Source organism: Gastrolobium bilobum, unplaced genomic scaffold (assembly GCF_033153095.1).
Source record: "Gastrolobium bilobum isolate Gb01-03AN ecotype WA unplaced genomic scaffold, APGP_CSIRO_Gbil_v1 utg909, whole genome shotgun sequence".
Classification (NCBI taxonomy): Eukaryota; Viridiplantae; Streptophyta; class Magnoliopsida; order Fabales; family Fabaceae; genus Gastrolobium; species Gastrolobium bilobum.
Window position 1 is genome coordinate 936,922 of NW_026895707.1, and position 21,845 is coordinate 958,766.

Below are 21,845 nucleotides of genomic sequence, written 5' to 3' on the forward strand. Positions count from 1 at the left end.
GTGAGATAAGTAGATCAGCTTCCCTACCAACCTTTGGTACTGCTCCCTGTCAACATCTTTTCCATCTTCAATTCCCAATTTAATATTGGGTTCAACAGGAGTTTCTACTGGCTTGCACCCGAGCATACCTGTTTCTTGTAGCAGGTCTAGGATATATTTCTTCTGAGATAAGGAAATTCCGGCCTTGCTACGAGCAACTTCCATTCCAAGGAAATATTTGAGTGATCCAAGATCCTTCAGTTCAAACTGATTAGCTAAACCCCCCTTTAAAGATTTTATTTCCTCCCAGTCATCACCAGTGACAATTATGTCATCAACATAAACAATGAGGATAGCAATTTTGCCACTATCGGAGTGTTTAAAAAATAAAGTGTGATCAGTCTAAGCTTGGACAAATCCTCTTTCTTTAACAACACGAGTAAACTTTTCAAACCACTCTCTAGGGGATTGTTTAAGTCCATAAAGAGACTTCTTCAACTTGCATACTGAACCATCTCCCTCTTCAAAACCAGGTGGTGGATCCATGTAAACTTCCTCATGTAAGTCCCCATTTAAGAAGGCATTCTTTACGTCCAATTGATGCAAGGGCCAATCAAGGTTGGCAGCAAGTGATAGTAGGACTGGGATAGAGTTAAGTTTGGCAACGGGAGCAAACGTCTCCTGATAGTCTATCCCATAAGTCTGAGTAAATCCTTTGGCAATCAATCTGGCCTTATATTTGTTGATGCTGTTATCTGCATTAAATTTTATTGTGAACACCCATTTGCAACCTACAGTTTTCTTTCCTCTGGGAAGTGCCACGGATTCCCAAGTTCCATTTTTCTTAAGTGCATCCATTTCTTCAAAAACTGCATCCCTCCATTTAGGGTCATTAAGTGCCTCTTGGATATTTTTTGGTATTTTTGTACTGTCTAATATAGTGTTGAAAGCACGAAAACCTGGAGATAACTTTTCATATGAAATGTAATGAGAAATAGGATGAGCAGTGCAAGATCTAGTACCTTTTCGAAGGGCAATGGGCATATCTAGGTCAGATGTACCGGTGTTCTCAAGTGGATTGCTGGAACTAGGACTCGGGTCAGAACTCTGGCAGTCTAGAGGATCTTGAGGAGATTTACGCCTGCTGTAGATTTTTCCCCATTTACCGGGAGGATCTCCAGTCTCTGGTACAGTTGTTGTCCTTTTCTCCTGTTCATTAACTCCCCCTGTCTCCATAGGTAAAGAAACAACACTTGTTTCCAAGGGTAAAGGTAAGAGAGTAGAATTATTTGGAATCCAAGACTTGTCTTCATTTACACCAATAAACTCCCCCTGAAGAGAAGTCGAAGGAAAAAATGATTGTGTTTCATAAAAGGTAACATCCATAGAAACAAAAATCTTTCGAAGAGAAGGTGAGTAGCATTTGTACCCTTTTTGATTAGGAGGATATCCTATGAAGACACATCTAACAGACTTAGGATCAAGTTTTGACCTTTGATGTGGAGGAATGTGAACAAAAGCCACACAGCCAAACAACTTTGGAGGAAGGGAAGAGAAAGCCCGAAAGGAGGAAGAAAAACGGGTAAGGCAAGATAGGGGAGAATGAAAATTCAGGACACGAGAAGGCATCCGATTGATGAGATATGAGGCAGTCAATACAGCCTCCCCCCATAGGTATTTAGGGACATGCATCGTAAACAAGAGGGCTCTAGCAACTTCAATGAGATGTCTATTTTTTCTTTCGGCCACCCCATTTTGTTGAGGGGTGTTAGGACAAGAACTTTGATGGATAATACCTTGCTTGGTTAGGTAATCCCCAAGAACTGAATTAAAATATTCAGTACCGTTGTCAGTTCGCAGGATTTGGATAGAGGTCTGGAATTGAGTTCGTACCATAGCATGAAAGTTTTTAAAAGTGGCTGCAGCTTCAGACTTATCCTTTAGAAGATATACCCAGCATACTCTAGAATGATCATCAATGAAAGTAATAAACCAACGAGTTCCAGATATATTTTTTTCACGAGCTGGCCCCCAAATATCACTATGGATCAATGTAAATGGAGACGAAACATTATAATCTCTGAGGGAATAAGAAACACGAGAGTGTTTTGCAAACTGACAATCATCACAAAAAAAGGAACTTGGTTTTTTATTGATAAATAAGTTTGGAAACAACTTTTGAAGATAAAAGAAATTTGGGTGTCCTAAACGACGATGCCACAACAAAACATCATTTCAATCGTCTGATAAACATAAAGAGTGATTTGCAAAAATTCTCTTTTCATGAGAATCTTCTTCAAAATAGTAAAGTCCTTCTTCCTCTCTAGCACTGCCAATCATCAGCCCCGAATCCTGTTCCTGAAAAACACAAGTTTTGGCAGAGAATTTAGCAACACAATGCAATTCAGAGGAAAGTTTACTAATAGAGATAAGGTTACAAGTAAGAGAAGGGACATGAAGGACAGAGTTCAGAGTAATATGATCAGAGAGCTTAATGGATCCCTTTCCCGCAATATTAGAGAAACTACCATCAGCAGTCCTTATTCGTGACGGGTGATAATAAGGGGTATAAGAACAAAACAAGGATGCATTACCTGTCATATGATCAGAGGCTCCTGAATCAAGAATCCAACGACTACTACGATCAACATGGAATGCCATACCTTGTTGAGCAACATGACTAGTTGCCTCAGCAGATTGAGACATCACCTTCTGGAATTGCTCATACTGAGCTTTCGGGATGAATACACCATCGGAGTTTGGAGAGGCACGAGACTCCTCACCCTTATCATCAGAAGAGATTTGATAAGCACGACCCTTGTTCAGCCCCTTTGTTTTCCAGTTTGGTGGTTTTCCATGAATTTCCCAACATTTTTCGCGAGTGTGACCACTCTTATTGCAATGAGAACACCATCGTTCAGAACGTTTTGCATCACTAGGGGGACGAGGAGTATGTTTTGCTACTAGGGCAGATACATCGGAGGATTTAGAGTTCTTGTCTCCCAACATTACCTTTCGGCGAAGTTCCTCCCGTCGTACCATAGAAAAAGCAGCTGCAATGGAAGGTGACGGGTTCTGCCCCAATATCCTTCCACGAACATCATCAAGATCACGATTAAGGCCAGCAAGAAAATCATAGAGACGTCTTTTCTCTAAATAACTCTTAAACCTTGCATTAGCTTCTAAACCTTGAAGATCTGCTGCATCATAAAGATCCAACTCCTGCCACAGAGTTTTTAAAGCAAGAAAGTATTCAGTAACAAACATCCCCTCTTGATGTAACTCTCTTACCTTGGTGTTGAGTTCAAAAGCTTGAGAAGCATTGCCTAGGTCAGAATAATATTCTTTAACGGCATCCCAAATTTCCTGAGCCGTATCAAGAAACAAATAAGTTTGACTGATATCAGGATCCATGGAGTTAGTCAACCAGGTCATGACCAAGGCATTTTCAGTCATCCATTTATCATAATCAGGATCATCAGCTTCGGGTTTTTCCTTTTTTCCATCAAGATACCCCATTTTCCCTTTTGCTTGGATAAACAGCTTGACAGATTGATGCCATTGCACATAATTCTTACCGTTTAAACGGTGGTTAGTAATCTGTATAGCTGGGTTGTCTCCAGAAGACGAAGAACAGGAAAGAGGAGAGACACCGGAAACATTACCGGATAATTTTTCAGAATGCTTATTCTCATCCTCATTATTTCCAACTTCCATCGTTCTAAAAAGAAAGAGAGCAACAGGTCACGCCTATTGTCTTTGATAACAAAGAGGAAACAACTGGACTTAGCAAGAAAAGTGATCCAATCGTGATTTAAACCCTCAGAACAGGAAGAGGGAAGCCAGGCGAGCTGTTCTGTGGAAGCCGCGTGACAAACGGAAGCCAGCAGGGTGGCGCGTGGCTCACACGCGCCGGAGAAGCAGATCTGTGGTGGCGGCGCGTGGAGGCGCGTGGCTGACGGTCCGGCGACGGGGCTGACGTGGGTCGACTCGGAAATGGCTTCTGAGTTCAGTGGTGGTCTTGGTTTCGTGATTGAAGGGGTCCAGATATGATTTCTGAATTGTAAAAAAAACGAAACCGTGAAAAAAAATGGAAAAAAAAAGACTATGGAGGTTTACAAGAAGACCACAGGATAACCTGCTCTTGATACCATATTGGAATATAAGACTGAAATGTATTTTTTTCATATATAGATTGACACCCCAAAGGGTTCTATTTATACATATTACAAGGTAGTTAAGGAGATGAAGTAATAAATAAAATACACAGTAACCGAAGAGGCATCACACTATTCAAAGATACTAGTAGCTAGAAACAAGTAAAAGACTCTAGAATATTCTACAATTACCAATCATAAGGCCAAGTATTTACCAAACAAAAATTATAAATATGATGATCGCCTTTTCCATGTAAGCAACAACTTACTAATGACAAGTTCCAAGCTTGTAGGCATCATAAGGCCCCTTCCCCTCATATGTGTTATTTATGGTGCATGCTCACTACTCAGAATCAATTCAATGTCTATTCTTCCATTGTTCTGTTAATGTTTATCTATAGAGCCTATTAGAATGTATATTCAATTGGCTATTAGTCCCACAAAAAGTAAATAGGGCTAAAGCCCATGTAATTATTGATATAAATATAATCCCAGTGTGGTCACAACACACACTCACACATAGTTTCTCAATTTCAAGTTGGTATCAGAGCTAACGTTATAGTAAACCTTGCTTCCATAGAACCCTAATTCTATTGTGCCCATTGCACACAATGGCCGTCATCACCCCTTTCCACGCTTCATACCAGCAACCTTCCTTCACTGTCGCGCAATTTGTGACTCGCTCTACCGACATCAGCGATAGTCCAATCATTGTTCAATCAAACTCTGTTGTCAGCCTTTACTATGACAGATTCTCCTGACCTCATTCACAATCGTCTTGGACATCCAAGTTTATATTAAAAATCATACGAGAGAGCTCAAAATCCTTTACAACAGATATTTTCACCAATGGGCCAAATGACAAACCATATTAAGCGGGTTAACATCACATCTCAAACCAAAACCTTAAGGTTATAGGTCAATGGGTCATTTTGCATTTATATGGTCCTCACTTAGTTCATTTCTAATCAATGAGGAACTTCACCACTACTCACACTCTAATATGTCCTACATCGTCTCCTCAAGTCCCAGTCCTAACATCATGCTCCCCTTAAGGAAAACTTCTGTGGAATCCTCTTCTTTTTATGTATTAAAGTCACACTAGCCTTCCGTGGAGGCCTCTTCAATTGCATCACAATCACCAAATACTCAGCCCAGTCAAATCATTAGCTTTGGTACCACCGTTAAAAAATGGTACATGGGAGCCCAAAATCCTGTGCAAGGGATACTTCCACTATTGTGTACAAATGACAAACTAGGATAAGTGGACTTATACCACGTCTCAACCAAATGGGTCCTGTTGCACTTATACAGTCCTCGCTTGCTTCTTTTCCAACCAATGTAGGACTTCACCCTTACTAACACTTGAATATTTCCAATAGTCTAAACAAAACTTCAGAAGATGGTCCCACATTTGTCTTGTTTACAGTCTTTGGATTGTGAGTCTTGTCAACAAGGGAAATACATGTTCTTACTTTGCTAGTCATGAAAACAAAAGGACAAAGATTTCCTTCTCTCTTGTTCACTCAAATATTTGGGGTCCAAGTCGGGTCAAGTCCACTTTGGGATTTTATATATTTTGTGACCACTATTGATGATTATTTTCGCTGCACCTGGGTATTCTTGATTAAGAATCGTTCTGAATTGTTCTCCATTTATCAAAAAATTTATCCTGGAGTTTGTACCCAATTTGAAACCATTATTCGTGTTTTGCATAGTGAAAATGCGCGAGAATATATGGCCTCTAACCTGCAAGAATTCTTAACTCAATAAGGCACCTTACATCAGCCTACTTGTCCTCATATTTTACAACAAAATGACGTAGTTGAACGCAAAAGTTGACACCTAGTTGAAACAGCCAAATCTCTACTGCATATGAATGTTCGTCTTCAATTTTAGGGAGATGTGTGCTTACTTCATGTTATCTTATAAACCACATACCTTCCTCTGTGTTAGACAGTAAAGTTCCTCATCACATCTAGTTCCCTGGTGCTTGTGCATCCGATGCCTCCTAATATTTTTGGTTATACGTGTTTTATTCTGGGGAAACACAAGCTCAATGCTAAAACCTTCAAATGCCACTCTATTAGTTATGCCCGTCTTCATAAAGGATATCATTGCTATTCTCAGGGCCTCAGACTTTATATTGTATCTGTAAAGAACCTTGGAATATATATCTCAACAGTATCTATTGATGTTACGTTTTTTATCATAAACCTTTCTCTACTTCAGCCTCACAAGTCTTCGAAATTGATATTGTTAAGGGATATATAAAACCATTAATGTAGCCTCACCTACTAGCTTAAGTTTTTAGGTTGAATTGGTTCTTTACATGGTATTAGAGCTTCGGTGTCTCGGGTTCGATTTTCGCCGCCCCCCATTTTCTTTGTGCAATTTCTTAGCACAGGTAGGCTGGCCCTGATGTATCGTCCACCTTTCAAACCCAATGGGCTCTCTTGTGAGAGGACATGTTAAGAGATATATAAAACCATTAATGTAGCCTCACCCACTAGCTTAAGCTTTTGAGTTGAATTGGTTCTTTACAGATATTATCTTCCCTATTCCCTTTAAAGATCCTTCGTCTACACTCTACAGATGTCTTGTGATCACTTATCAGCAATGTTCTCACCCTCCAACTAGTGGTAGCCCCATCTTAGAAGATACTCTCAGTGACTCACTACTACAACTATTATTCCCTTTGCTTTGGCTCTTGCATCGGACAATCTGCCTATTGTGCTTCTCAAAGGTGGCCGATCCACTCATAACCCTCACCTGTTTTATGATTTTTTGAGTTATAATCGGATTTGTTCACAATATTTTACCTTTATATCTAGTCTTTCCTCTATAACCATCCCTAAAACTACAAGTGCTATCACATGTAAGATAGTGCCAAACAATGGTCGATGAGATGTTTATCTTGCACTCTAGCGGCACGTGGGACCTTGTTCTTGCATCTATAGGAAAATCCATGGTTGGTTGTCGCTGGGTATTCATTGTTAAGGTCGGACTTGAAGGCATTGTTAATCATCACGAGGATTGTTTGGTTACCAAAGGATATTCAGATCTTTGGCCTGGATTATGCGGACACCTTCTCTTCAGTCGCTAAAATGGTTCAGTCTGACTATTCCTTGCCCTGACTGTTATTTGTCCTTGGCCCCGCCATCAACTAGACATTAAGAATGCCTTTTTACATGGTGATTTGTAGGAGGAGGTTTACATGGAGCAACCACTCGGTTTACATGCTTTTTTACTTCTTGGCAAGCTACGCTATTTCTTAGGTATTGAGGTTGCACAATTTAGACATGGTATATCCATCTCTCAAAGAAAGTACACGTTGGATAATTTGGAGTAAACTGACATGTTAGCATGTTAGTGAGCCTTTTTGGTGAATGATGCGTGTATCCTAGGCCCATGGACCAATTTTATTATGATGGCTAGAGGTGAATGTAAATGGATTAGGTTAGGTTTTAGTCTAAATAGGCCAAAACTAAGTAAAATATTTTGAGTTGGCTTGGCTTATAAGTCTAGTATAGGTTAATTTATAGATCTAGTCTGGCCTATATTTAAAAATATAAAAGGTCTGACCTAGACCTGTTAGATTATTTAAACCTATCAAGCTTTCAAGACCTATCAAGAATTAGAAAAAATGACTAAAACAATATTATTTTATAATTTAAATTATTTAAATAATAATTTATTTTTTTATTCAAAATAAAAAATGTGATAAAGGATGCCTTGTAAGCTTATAAGTCAGGTCTTGTAAATTAAGGCCTATGGCCTGTTTTCTAAACAGATTTTTTTTAAGACCCAAGCATGTTCTATTTTAATAAATACACTAGGTCAAGTTTGACCTAATACAGGTCTAGTGGTAGGCCCCTGATCGGCCGGCTAATATATTTACACTCCAAATGATGGCTTTCATGGCTTTGGAAGAAGTAGACAAGCAAAAAGGTGGAAATGTATAACTTATACTACACTTAAGCATATCTGGTTCAATTGTAATTTTCATAGAGGTTTCTCTTACACAACACTTGATTTGGGATAAGAGCAAGATTAGGCATATGGATTCAATTTGGTGTAAAGCACATGTTCTGTTTAATGGGTTTTCCTTCACAGATTTGTTGAGGAATTGGGCAGCCTAGCTCCATCGATGTTCTCTTCCTCTTTGATGTTTTGCTTTGTGCTCTTACCTTAAGGAGAATTCCTTATCCTCCCAAATCTCTGTAATATTTATATGTCTAAATGAATTTCTTCTTTTATTATAAAAAAAATAAAAAATAAAAATAATTCTATAAGCCAATATTCAGATATAAAAATTGCACCCGAACCAACTGAGCACTCATGAAGCTACATCAATACTACTTAGAAATCACTTTGTAAGTTCTTGATTATTTTTACATCAAATAAATGGAACTTGATCAAAACGAAAGATATCAACCAAAACCAAAATGTCAAAAAAAGTCGACAACCATTTTTTTAGTAAATTAGTATTTTCAATAAATTATTGATCAAATTGATAAAACAACTGATCTTAAACCAATAATATTTTTCTCTTCACTCGATTTTTTTGAATTTTTCTTTTGCTCTTCTTCTCTACCAGCAGCCTTCTTAAAATTCCAAGTTAATTAACCTCAAAATGGACGCAAAATGCAATGGATACTACAGACACAGTTCTAATAAAATCTATATATGTTTGGGTAAATAAAATCTAGATTTTTTTTTTCAGTAAACAAATCTATATTTACATATAAGCAAATATCATTAGGATAGTTTCAAAATTAATTTTAAGTTAGACCATTAAACTTACTTGGAAGGTTCCCTGTACAACCCTAAGTGGCCGGACCATTGATGATGGTAGCTCGAGAACAATTCTTTCATCAAGCTCACTTGGAACATACCCAGGTGCAAAGGCTGAAGAACTCTGAACAACACTTTCATCAGTTTCAAGTTGAGTAGCACTGGATTCTAAAGTCGATTGTACAATTTGCTCAGTTGCTTCGGAAAGTCTAGGCAGATTTTCTACTTTATCTTCAATATCAACGACCCTAGCATCCAAGTTCTCAGTTTCAACCTGTTCTTGGTATTCATGTATTCCTTCTATTGAGATTGCTTCTGCTGCCAAAATTGGAGTTCTCTGACCATTATTCTCCCTTGAACAATCCTCATAATTGGCTGCAGAACCCAAATGATCAGACCCCCCATAATTCCTCTTCATGCATCTTCTCATCCGAGAAGAACTTTCCATAAAATCTAGCTTCCAGAAAACCTAGATATTTATAAAATAATCAGCATTGCGAAATGAATCATTGAAATTTTTTATTTTGATAAGATTTCAATATTAGAGAACATGAGTTGGGCAGATAAGAAATCCTCCAAGAACAGCCCAAAAAGGAAAAGAAAACATTAACAGAAAAATTAAAGCATCAGCTCGAAAGAGCAGTCCAATTCTTTTGCAAAACCAAAATCCCCCGACATAAATGCAAGGGACAAAAGAACAAAAAAGCTAAAGTCGTTGTTTTTGAATTCTAGGATTTTGTTCCAGGCATATATACCAAAAAACAGCAAGCAATATGCATCTTTGTAGAATCTCTCCTTATAAAGAACCATTTCAACTCAAAAGAATAAATTGTTAGGTGAAGACCAATTAATCTTTGTATTTCTCTAACACAAACCCCCCCCCCCCCAACACACGAGTTTATTAGATTCAAAGGGTGGCAATGCACATGCCCCTCCTACCTATGCTAAGAAACTCTATAATATTTAATTATTTATTAATAGAATGGGACGGTAAGGATTGAACTTGTGACCACTTAATCACAAAAACTCTAAAACAATGTAAATAACCATTTCAACTAAGCTTAAGCTTTTGAGTTCAAATGCTTCTTTACTCTTTATACTCTTTAAAAGAGAATTTATGGCCAGAAAGAGATAAGAAGCAACAAAGAAAGCAAGTTTGTTAGCAACAACGTAGACAGTTATATGATAACATACACGAGGGGGGCTGTATAAATGATCTGCAAAAGGCCCAAAAAGACTTCTCATCTCGATTAACTGGCGAATAAGTTTGCGCCATGCACAATATCCAGTACTGATTCGATGCCTGGCTATTCTATCTACACAAGCATGCCTGTCAATCTGGCAACCAAGAAATATTTAACATACAGAATCTCAATATAATCTGAAAACCATACTAAAAATTTGCAAACAAACCTCAGACCGTTGCATATTCCTTGCTAGGGCCAAACTGGCAACAAGAATAGCAATAAATTTATATGAGAAAGCATTAAAATCTTTCCCGTACACCGACTTTGTATCAACTGGCTGCAAACATTCCATCCAGGCAACTCCCATTGCTTCAGTAATATTCCACCTCTTAACTCGCTCCATATCACTAGCGCTCCTTCGCTGTGCAGATGTGGCCATTGCAATGGCACTAAGACCTCTTCCAGAACCAACCCTTGAAAATCGCTGAAGATCACGAGCAGCTGCCAAAGCAGCAGCTTTTGCAGCAGCTTTGTTCTTGGGTAGTGGTGGTGTCTTGTTGGGGACTTCTAAAGGTTTTTGAAAGCTTGAAAATGTATGAAGTTTAGCCTGTTTGCGTTCCATCAATGAGGTATCACGCCTAAGCTGGGCACTTGTTGAAGGAGCATGACTTTCACCACTTGAGGTACCAGCTGCAATCATAGCCAATGCCATTGCAGCAGGTGGAGATGCAAAAGCAGCAGCCCAGGCTGGAGTTATCATAGAAAGAGCAGCCTGAAAGAAATGTCAGATGCATAATTAAGTTAATGCAGCAAAATCATATCATAAAGAAACTCATTTTAAGCAGATCACTTGAACTTTCTTGTATAGGTATTATTTCAATGACAAGCAAACTAATCCCCATGTTCCATTTTTTATAGTTAGCAGTCAGTTAACAAAAATCCCTTGTTACTCAAAGTTAGTAGCAGAAATTTTATAAAAACAAGAAAGTAACAATATAGAAAGAAACCCAAGCCGCATGAGTACATCTGTGTAACAGTCCACATATGCAATTGTGTATTAATGCATGCACATATATCTGTTTCAGTGTGTGTACAAAAAAGCATATGCACATTAAACTACCTCAATTGGCAGAGCATCAGCAGCTATTCCGCAATCATCCGCAATAAGAGGATTCAAACCATCAGCAGTTGCAAGTTCGTGAATTCCAGCCAAAAGGGGTCGCCACCTCCTTAAGACAGCAACAAATGGTGGTAAAATAGCCTCGAGGTACTTTTTACGAAGAGGCTTTCGGTCTATGCTAACAGCATGGTATACCTGACCAGATATTGTACTATGGTAACCACAATTGTTGTGCGCAAAAGAAAGACAAAAGATGCATACTGTGAACAACAAAATAAGCAAGAAGTAAAATGTTAAAAATGAAAATACTAACCTCAGAATAAAGCACGCAAGATGCTACTAAGACTCTCTGTCTCTTAGAATCAGAAATTGGCGTGTTGAGAACCGGTGAGAGAACACTGTCAAAATTACAATATATAAATAAGACAGCATTAACCTGTTGAAATTATAGGGTTCAGGTAATAAAGGAGAAAAAGAGAGAATAGAGGCTCAAAATAATAGTATATTAAATTGATATGGTGTATTATGATGTGATGATACCAAAGACAAAGCACTAACCCTTATCTATACTAGAAATTAGATTAAATACTAAACTCCTAACCCTAATCGATAAGGAAACGAAAAACTAACTAAAGATAAGATAAAATTCCGGAAAGTAAGATAAGATTCCTAAAATAAGGTAAAACAATAATCCAGAAAATAACATAAAATATCCAAATTTGTGCATCCTTCTCTCCCTCCAATGATATTTTGTGGATATTCCAACACTACCCGCAAGAAAAAGCTTACTAAGCTTTAAGCTTGTTATAAGTAACCCCTTAAAAAATAAAGAGGGGGTGGGGGGAACATAAAGTTGGCTCCCATAACACATGGATGAAGAACAATTCAAGAATGGAGGAGATGCCAAAGTCTATATAGATGAGTATTGCTAGAAAGATAATAAAAAAATAACTGAAATGACATCATTCTGAAAGAAGTTTCTTAGCAAGCAATGAAAAGCACCAAGACCCAAACTTTTCCAAAAACAATATTTGGAAGCTTTAAACCAAAAAAAAATGTTGGAAATCCAGAAACTTTGAAATACGCCTAGCATGTATCATAACCAATATAGAAATCACCATGTGCATAATTTACAGAGGGTAGAGAAATCAACATTTGTAAAAGTCATGGCAAGTAGGGAAATCAACATTGGTATGATTTACAGCAAGTAAAAAAGTCAACTCTAATATGACCATCAAAGGGTAGAAAATTCATAACCAGAATGATTGATACCAGCAACATTAACAACTCCTTTATCCCAAGCTAATTGTAGGCAATGGTCAATGAACCCAAATAAAAGCAAGAAAAGATTAAGGAAGAATAAGAATAAATGAGAGGGAAGAAATGATATCAACATCATAAATTGAAAAAGGTAATAGAAGTGTAACTAGGGTTTAGGTCATCATTTTTACTTTTTCTCCCTTAATGCAATGATAACATTGGCAAGAGAAGAAAGACAGATTTAATAAGAGAATACCGGAAAAGAAGGAAAAAGTCGCCCCAAAGACAAACATGGCAAAACAATAGCAGTTAAAAAGAGAAACTAGGTTATTATTGCCATAGTTGATGCATGGCCAATGAGAAATGTCGTGCACCAACATTACCCAAAAGCTTAATCTATTAGGTGAAGGCACGTGAATAGTTTTGTATAGCACCTCTAACACACCCCTTCACGCAAGAACCTTTTAGGTTTGAAATGTGGACAATGCATGAGCCAATTTACCTTATGCTGAAATTTAACTGTAAAAAACTAATTCAACCCAAAAGCTTAAGCTGGTGGGTGAAAGCTTTTTTAATGGTTTATAATATTCTCTAACACACCCCCTCACACAAGAGCCCACTGGGCTTGAAGGGTAAACAATGTACAGGCCCACTTACTGTACTAAGAAAATTCCACAAGAGAAAATGGGGGGCGGTGAGAATCGAACCCGGACACCGAGGCTCTGATACCATGTAAAAAACTAATTCAACCCAAAAGCTTAAGCTGGTGGGAGAAGGCTTTTTTAATGGTTTATAATATTCTCTAACATTAACTTTTTATTATAAGAATGTGGGTAATAAGGATCGAACTCTAGTCCACTTGGTCATAGAGGGCCTAATACCATCTCATAAACCAACTATCCCAAAAGCTTAAAAGTTAGGTTAAAATACAAGAATGGTTTTATATTACATCTCTAACATGAAGCAAAAAATCAGAAAGATAAAGACATCATAGTAGTGGAGACATAATTATCCCTTGAATATTCTTATCCCTAAAAATAAGAGGATTTTGTATCCTCTTTTTCCATTGTACCATTATTTTCTTCGTCTTAATGAATTTGTTCATTTATAAAAAATATGTATGTCAATAAAATAACAATTTCACTATCGATTAAGCACCATTATCTTACTCTAAAGATATTTTGCAGATATTATAACATAATCTATTTACAATACCGTTTGTTTATTTCAAAATTATAAATTTATAAATTTTCCATATCATTATTTGAATAGAGCATATGAAAATAAAATTGTAAAGATAACAATTTTCTATAACTTAAGTCCTAATAGATTTATGTGAAACCAAAGGCACGAGCAATGTAGCAAAAATAATGCGGAAGCGTAGGAACAAAAGACTAATGGAATTTACATACTTCGGCTTATGGCCAATGTACACGCGCAAAGACAACCAAATATTTCCTACACACATCTCTCAAAACCCAAACCCCTAATACACCCAAATTAGCTAGCATTATTTTGTCCTCCATCTAATACTCACAAAATATACAAAAACTTAAGGAAGCAAGTCACGGAAGTTTATCATAATAAAGTAGAGGAGATTTAAGGTGGTTTTTGGTTTGTTTCCTGTTAGAAATAATACAATATTAAATAGTATTGTATTATTTATTATTCTGTTATTCTAGCAGGTTATTTGGGCTTGGCCCATTAGGTCATTTAACGTCTTTAAATAGAGGTTTTTTGTACAGTTCTACACACAATTGAATACAATACATTCATATATTCTAATTTGGTACCAGAGCTCTTTGTTCTGGGAATTTTCGCTTCCGCTAAACCCTAAGCCCACTGCTTAGGCATTCTCTCCTTCCTCTAACGCCGTGCGTCCCTCCGGCTTGGTTCTACACTGTTCACGCGGGTTTTTAAAAAAAAAAAGAAAAAAAAAATACTGTTCACCGCGTCAATACAGTTCGTACAATTTTCACTATTCACCGTCCGTACATATTTCATTGTTCACCGTTCGTACGTTTCACTGTTTATTGCGTCCGTACAGTTTCACTGTTTATCGCGTCCGTACAGTTTCACTGTTCACTGTCCGTACAGACATTGTTCACGCGTCCGTACAGGTACTGTTCACGCAAAAAAAAAAAAAAAATTCGGCCATTTCGAGACAGAACCTTCCTCTCCTATTTTCAGATCTGGTCATCTCCTTTATTTTATTTAGTGATGGAGGGCTCAAGTAATGCGTCCAAAAACACGACTGGCATCATCTCCAGTACTACCCCATCTCCATTCTTTTCTCGGGCCAGTGATTCCAATTGGAATAGTGGACGCGGTCGCGGACGTGACCTCGTCGCAATTATTGCCGTAATCTTGGGCATTTTGAAGAACGCTGCTATAGGAAGTACCCTCATTTGAAGCCACCGACTGACAACTTTGCTCAAACTGATGCTACACCACCTTCTACTGGATTAGTAACTCTTTCAAGTGCCGACTATGAGGCACTTCTCAAGAAGGTTTCTTCTCAGCATCCTACTCAAGACACTGGAAATCATGTTGCTTGTTTTTATCAATCATCTCTTAGACCCTGGATAATAGACTCAGGTGCTACTCATCATGTTTGTGGTAATAAAGATCTCTTCACGTCACTTTCTTATTCTAATAACCTACCCCCTGTCACTCTTGCTGATGGCACTAAGGCTCCTGCTCGTGGAATTGGGAAACCAACCCAACTCCCTTTATAACTTTGAGTTCTGCTTATTATATACCTGGCATTCCTTTTAATTTAATCTCTGTTAGCCAGTTGATTCATTCTCTTTCATGTACTGTTACCTTCTCTAAGCAATCCTTTTCTATGCAGGATTCGGGTACGGGGAAGACGATTGGAGCGGGCATTGAGTCACGAGGTCTCTACTATCTGATTGCACCACCTTCTCCAGTAGCCTGTTTTCTCACAGAGTCTCCTGAGCTAATTCACAGCCGTCTGGATCATCCAAGTCTTTCCAAGCTTCAGCATATGGTTCCTTTTTTATCCAGTCTTAAGTCTTTAAACTGTCATTCTTGTCAGCAAGGAAAGCACACTCGCTCCTCCTTTGCTAATAGAGTCAATAAAAGAGTTTATGCTCCTTTTTCTATTGTTCATTCTGATATTTGGGGTCCGAGTCGAACAATGTCTGTTTTGGGTTTTCAGTATTTTGTCACCTTTATTGATGATTTCTCTCGTTGCACTTGGGTTTATTTAATGAAAAATCGTTCTGAATTATTTTCAATTTATCAAAAAATTTGTGCTGAGATAAATACTCAATTTGGTGCTTCTATTCAACTTTTGCGCAGTGATAATGCAAAAGAATATGAGTCTCTTGAGTTTTTTAATTTTTTGGAGAAACGTGGTACGATACACCAGACCACTTGTCAACACACTCCACAACAAAATGGAGTGGCCGAACGTAAGAATCGACATCTGGTTGAAACTGCTCGTACCCTACTAATTCATATGAATGTTCCACTTCGTTTTTGGGCAGATGCTATAATCACCTATTGCTTTTTCATCAATCGCATGCCCTCTTCCGTACTCAATAACGAAGTTCCACATAGTGTTTTATTTCCAGGAGCACCTTCCTATCCTCTACCTCCACATGTATTTGGATGTACCTGTTTTGTTCATGATCTTACTCCAGGAAAAGATAAACTAACATCCAAAGCCTTCAAGTGTATTTTCCTTGGATATACTCGTTTTCAGAAGGGGTATCGTTGCTACTCTCCTGATCTCAAGCGTTATATTGTCTCGGCTGATGTCACTTTCCTTGATCAACAACCTTTTCATTCTATCCCATCTCAGATAACACAAGTTCATCAAGTTCTTCTTGTTCCTTGTCTTGATTTGTCTTTACCAGTTGCAGGAGACTCTATCCCGGAGGAGCAGCCCCTTGCCTCCATCCTTGAGGACCGTCCTTTTCACACCTATCAGCGTCGTCAGCCTGCGCCTCCAGCGGATTTGACCCTTACTGACTCAGCGCTTGCTGCTGTTGACTCTTCCCCTCCGGATCCTCCGTCAGAAATTACTCCTATTTCCCTTCGCAAAGGTATTCGATCCACTCGTAACCCTCATCCACTTTATAGTTTCTTGAGTTATGATAGACTTTCTTCACCACATTTTACTTTTGTTTCTAGTATTTCGTCTATTTCTATTCCTAAAACCACAGGTGAAACACACTCTCATCCGGGTTGGCGTCAAGCAATGATTGATGAAATACAAGCATTTCACTCCAATGGCACATGGTATCAGAGCCTCGTGTCCCGGGTTGAAACTTCGCCTCCCCCAACTTTCTCTCTTGTGGAATTTCTTAGCACAGGTTGCATCATCCACTCTTCAAACCCAATGGGCTCTCGTGTGAGGGGGCGTGTTGAGATATATAGTCCCACATTGGTTGTATGAGCCAACTAATGTGGAGTTTATAAGGCCTTGGGTACTCCCACCCTTTGAGCTAGCTTTTGGAGTGGTGTATCCTAAAGTTCTTTACATTTTCAAACTTCATGTACAATATTTGTAGTGATTTAGTAATGCCACATCATAGAGCCTATTTGTTGTAAGCCCTATTTCAAACTCATAGCTGGTTCAGTGAGTTCTGGTTAGTATATTTTCATTAATGGTTATTGTTCAATGGGAAGGAAACGAGAGACAAGACATGTAATTCGTGTGTCTGACTTACAAAGAGGAGGCTATATTATATACCGAATAAAATAATTACATCATAAAGAATCATAAATGTGGGACTCAAACAGTTACAATATTACTACTCTATTTACACATACTCATGACATTCCCCCTCAAACTAAAGCATAAAAATCATATGCACCTTGTTACATATATACTCTATTTGAGGACCTCACAAAGACTTAGTGAAGACATGTCAATTGATCATTTGAGTTAACGAAATGGGTGACGATCTCTCCTTAAAGGATATTTTCTTTGATGAAATAACAATCTGTTTCAATGTGCTTAATCCTTTCATGAAACATTGGATTGGAAGCAATACAAAAAGTAGCTTAATTATCATAAATGAGTTTTGCTAGTCAAGTGTCTCCAAACATGAGTTCTTTAAGCAAATGTTTTTAGCCAAATGAATTCACAAGTAATTGTGGTAATGGAAAGATACTCAGTTTTAGCATTTGATTGAGCAACCACACTCCGTTTTTTACTTTTCAAGGATATTAAGTTATCTCCAATAAATACACAATACACTGAGTTAGATCTCCAATCAGGCGAGCAACCTGCCCAATCAGCATCTAAGCACCCAACAACCTAAGTATTACCTTTATCTTTATAAAAGAGACCTTATCTTGGAGCTGTCTAAATATACTTAAGAATATGAATCACTACATTTCAGTGTTCTTCACGAGGAGAATTAAGAAATTAATTTACCACAATAACTACAAATGAGATATTTGGTCAAGTGACTACGAGGTAGTTTAGTTTCCCAATTAATATTTTATATCTTTTGGGGTATGAGAATGGCTCCTTCTAATTTGGCAGAAGCTTGACATTCAAATCAATAAAAGTGTCAATTGGATTTAGCTTTCAACAAAGTTATTTCCACAAAAATGTCCATAGCATCATCTTTGAATTGGACCGCCGCTATCCCTAAAGAGTACCAGAGTTTTCAAAATCCCTTGTCTAAAAATTATGGCAGAGATTTTGTTTCACCTTATTAATGTCACGACGATCATTCCTTGTAATGACAATGTCATCAACATACAACACCAAATAAATGAATCCTGAAACTAGGTGATGATACAATATTGAGTAATTAGCCTTACTCCGATTCTAGACAAACTATTGAACAACAGTGTTAAATCTTCCAAACTAAGCCCGTAGAGATTGTTTAAATCCATATACCGACTTGTGGAGACAACAAACGAGATTAAACTCCATATAAACTTCTTCACCAAGATCAACATTGAGGAAAACATTCTTGATATCCAGCTAATAAAGAGGCCATTGACGAATACCAACGATAGAAAGGAAAAGGCAAGTTGAGGCCATATTCGCCACAAGGGTGAATGTGTCCCCTTAATCTAATCGAAAAACTTGATGGTATCCTTTCGCCACAAACCATGCCTTGAGACAGTCCACCAGACCATCAAGACGAACCTTGACAATATATTCACCTGCAAGCAAAAACAGACTGCCCAGAGGGAATAGGAACCAAATCTCAAGTGCTACTACTCTAAAGTACACACATCACATCTATCATAGTCTGTGGCCACTATGAATAAGGTATAGCCTTACCTACAGTCTTGGGAATAGTCACGGGAGACAAGGAAGAAAGACAAGCAAAATGGGATGAGAGATTATGAAAAGTACTTCAGCTTTGCATAGAGAAATGGGTAGGTCACTGTCAGGAGGCAAGGGAAGACTTGGAGATGAAGAAGGTGCCCGAGTAGAATACCCAAGAACATCAACAACGAGCAGCATCAATCTCAAGTTTTAAGGCTGGGCGCAGTTGACGATGATTGACTTGTAAGGGGCAAACAGAACTTGGTCAACTTGAGCAAGAGTAAACTGTGGTGGTGGTGATGTGAACTCAACCGGGACCGAAGGAAAAGGTAAGGTAGTAGAGACCAACTCAAGGGTGAATGAAGACGATCCAAAGTAGGAATCTGAATCGAAGATTACACCAACTGAGATTAGATAGCAGCAAAGAGTGACCAAGACTGAGGTTATAGACAAAACAAGTAGAACCAAACACACATTGATGGGGAAACAACAGAAATCGAGGTACTTGGTTATCAAGGGCAAACGAGTGAGTCCAATTCATTAGTTAACAATTAGTGAGAACAACATCACCCCAAAAATGGCAAGGGACATGCCAATGGAGTAAAAGTGTCTGAGTTATTTCAATTAGTCATTTTTTTTGTTTAGCAATCACATTTTGTTGGAGGGTATGAGCACACGACGTTTGGTGAAGAATGTCGTGAAAGACCACAAAATTTTGAAATTGGTGAGACAAATATTCACGTGCATTATCACTATGGAAAGTGCAGATATGAATATCAAATTGAGTAAGAATCTTATGATAAAACTGTTGAATATGGAAAACAACTCAAACTTTTTTTTCATTAAAATAACCAAATACACTGAGAAATCATCAATGAAAGTCATAAAGTATCTAAACCCCATAGTGGAATATCTATCATCTCTCAAGAACCGAAAGTCGGCAAGTGAGGGCACAAAAGTCGTTGGTTCAAGCTACAACCTGGACGGATGGATTAGTCCTGCAGCCGCGACCCAATAAGTCGTGGATTAGTCGTTGTTGGAGATCATGAATCATGCGCGTGTGAGCATATGAATGGGCTACTCGGCCAGAAATTGCCACATATGGGCCGAGTTGGACGAGGCAACTCGAATAACTAGGTTTTTGGCTATAAATCTCATAGAAATTTTTTTGACACAGCAGCCTAGGGTGGAAAGTCACCAATGATGTGACAGACGACGATCGATATAATAATCGGATGATGGGATAGTGGTTGGCAGCTAGGACTGGTGCTAGAGGTACGTCACAACAAGAGAGACTAAAAACCGGATAGATCACAAGGATTCAATTTCCAGAAAAGAAAAAAGAAATTGTCACCACTGGACAATGGATCCACCGGGTAAGCACGAATCAGAATTAGGGTAGTTTCTCGTCGGACTCTCAATACTATGATGAATAAGAAGGAAACAAGACAAATGTGATGTAATCTACATGTCTAATTTACATAATGGAGGCTCTATTATTTAGTGAATAAAATAATTACACCTTAAAAAATCATCAATGTTGAGCTCTAACATTTACAACAGTATTACTACTCTATTTACAAATAACAATTAGAATAGTGTGACCTTGTTTACATTCTTTTTCCTGTTTTCAAAGTATTAGGAAGTAAATGTTGTTTTCACCATTTTCTTCACAAAATCTTTGCACATAAGAAACAGAATGAAAAAACAACGCATTTTTGTAATTATTAATAGAAACATATCAATTCAAAATGAAAACAGAAAAAATCCAAGAACCCCTTAAATTTTCATAAGAATATTGTTTTTGGTCCGATGTTTTAGACTAAGTTGTCTGTTAATTCATACTCGTATACTGTTGTTTGAAGTTTGAACTAATTGTAGTCCAACTCTTTTGGCTTTAGTTTAACAAATTCTGTTTACACAGAATGAAAAAAAAAAAAAAAGGAGGATAAAGTTACAAGCTATAGTGAAAAAAGTACATCTTAAGTACCGCCTGACCAAAGAAAAAATCGAGTAAATGTCAATGTAGCTGACCTTGTATGAAATTTTCTAAGTGATGATCAAATCTATTCCAAGGAAAATTTATCATTCAAGTATTAAAAAATGGGCTGGAGGTAAGTGAGATCACAGAGGTTACTTTACCTATACAAAAGTGCTGAGCGTGGTTCCCTTCCCTCAGATATTGCATCCTTAATACTTGCAGTCCTCATCAGCATATGTTCTTCCCCATCATCATCTTCCCTCATAGACAGAAGAATCATCCGAAGCATGCACAAGAATGGCTGGTCACTGTCTAATAGCTTGTATAATGCACCCATCGCTCCCATTCCAGTACCTGACCCTCCACCTATTCCAAGACCACCACCCAGTCCAGAATCATCTAGCAATAATGCTTGGAGCATTGCCACAGACTTCTTCACCAAAGGAAGCTCAATCCAGTTGCCATTGGCATCTTTCTCCAAAGAAGACTTCCAAATTTCCCATCCACTCCCACCACCACCAAATGAAGCTGTACTTGAAGGAAGGCCAACACCATACCACAAACGGCTCCTATATTTCCACCCAATAGCTAAATCCTTAGCACACGACCCATACGATACAAAAGCACAAGAAATGGATTCATATCGCTCAGCTGCAGCTGCTGCTGCAAGCCTTTCCATAACTGAAGTAGAGATATGACCATTTGCATCAGCCATCGAAGAAAGGACCTAAAAAATTATAAAAGCATGAGTCTCCCCAACGTAGAAATAAACATACGCAATACTAGAAGAGAGAGAGAGAGAGAGAAGGAAGCAATACCTATTAAACTAACAAAAATGTAAGTAAACTAAAAGTAGGAAAAAAGAAAACAAAACAATGCAAAAGATATTTTTTAAATCCAAAGGAGGTGGCCAAAAGTTGGAAATGTAAGGAGAAAATAGAGAAAGCATTGTAAAAAAATAATATTAAAAGTTTTATAAGCAACATTTTTTTCCTAAGAAAAGGCTTACGAAGAATAAGATGGTATGCAACCATTGCATGAATTTTAGAGGAATGACAAGAACAGCATTGGATAGCATATTATTGTATTTATG

General features: G+C 37.9%; 1 protein-coding gene across 1 annotated transcript in view; it reads right to left on the minus strand.

Moving 5' to 3' along the window:
• The window catches only part of LOC133292600 (BEACH domain-containing protein C2-like), a 119,384-nt gene that overhangs the window by 55,297 nt on the left and 42,242 nt on the right, over positions 1 to 21,845 (minus strand). The window contains exons 10-15 of the mRNA XM_061491025.1: positions 20,914 to 21,479; positions 11,554 to 11,638; positions 11,241 to 11,435; positions 10,347 to 10,892; positions 10,128 to 10,271; positions 8,944 to 9,402 (exon numbers count right to left, since the gene is read on the minus strand). Of these exons, the coding sequence (XP_061347009.1) occupies positions 8,944 to 9,402; positions 10,128 to 10,271; positions 10,347 to 10,892; positions 11,241 to 11,435; positions 11,554 to 11,638; positions 20,914 to 21,479 (1,995 nt within the window). The remainder of the gene's footprint in view (positions 1 to 8,943; positions 9,403 to 10,127; positions 10,272 to 10,346; positions 10,893 to 11,240; positions 11,436 to 11,553; positions 11,639 to 20,913; positions 21,480 to 21,845) is intronic.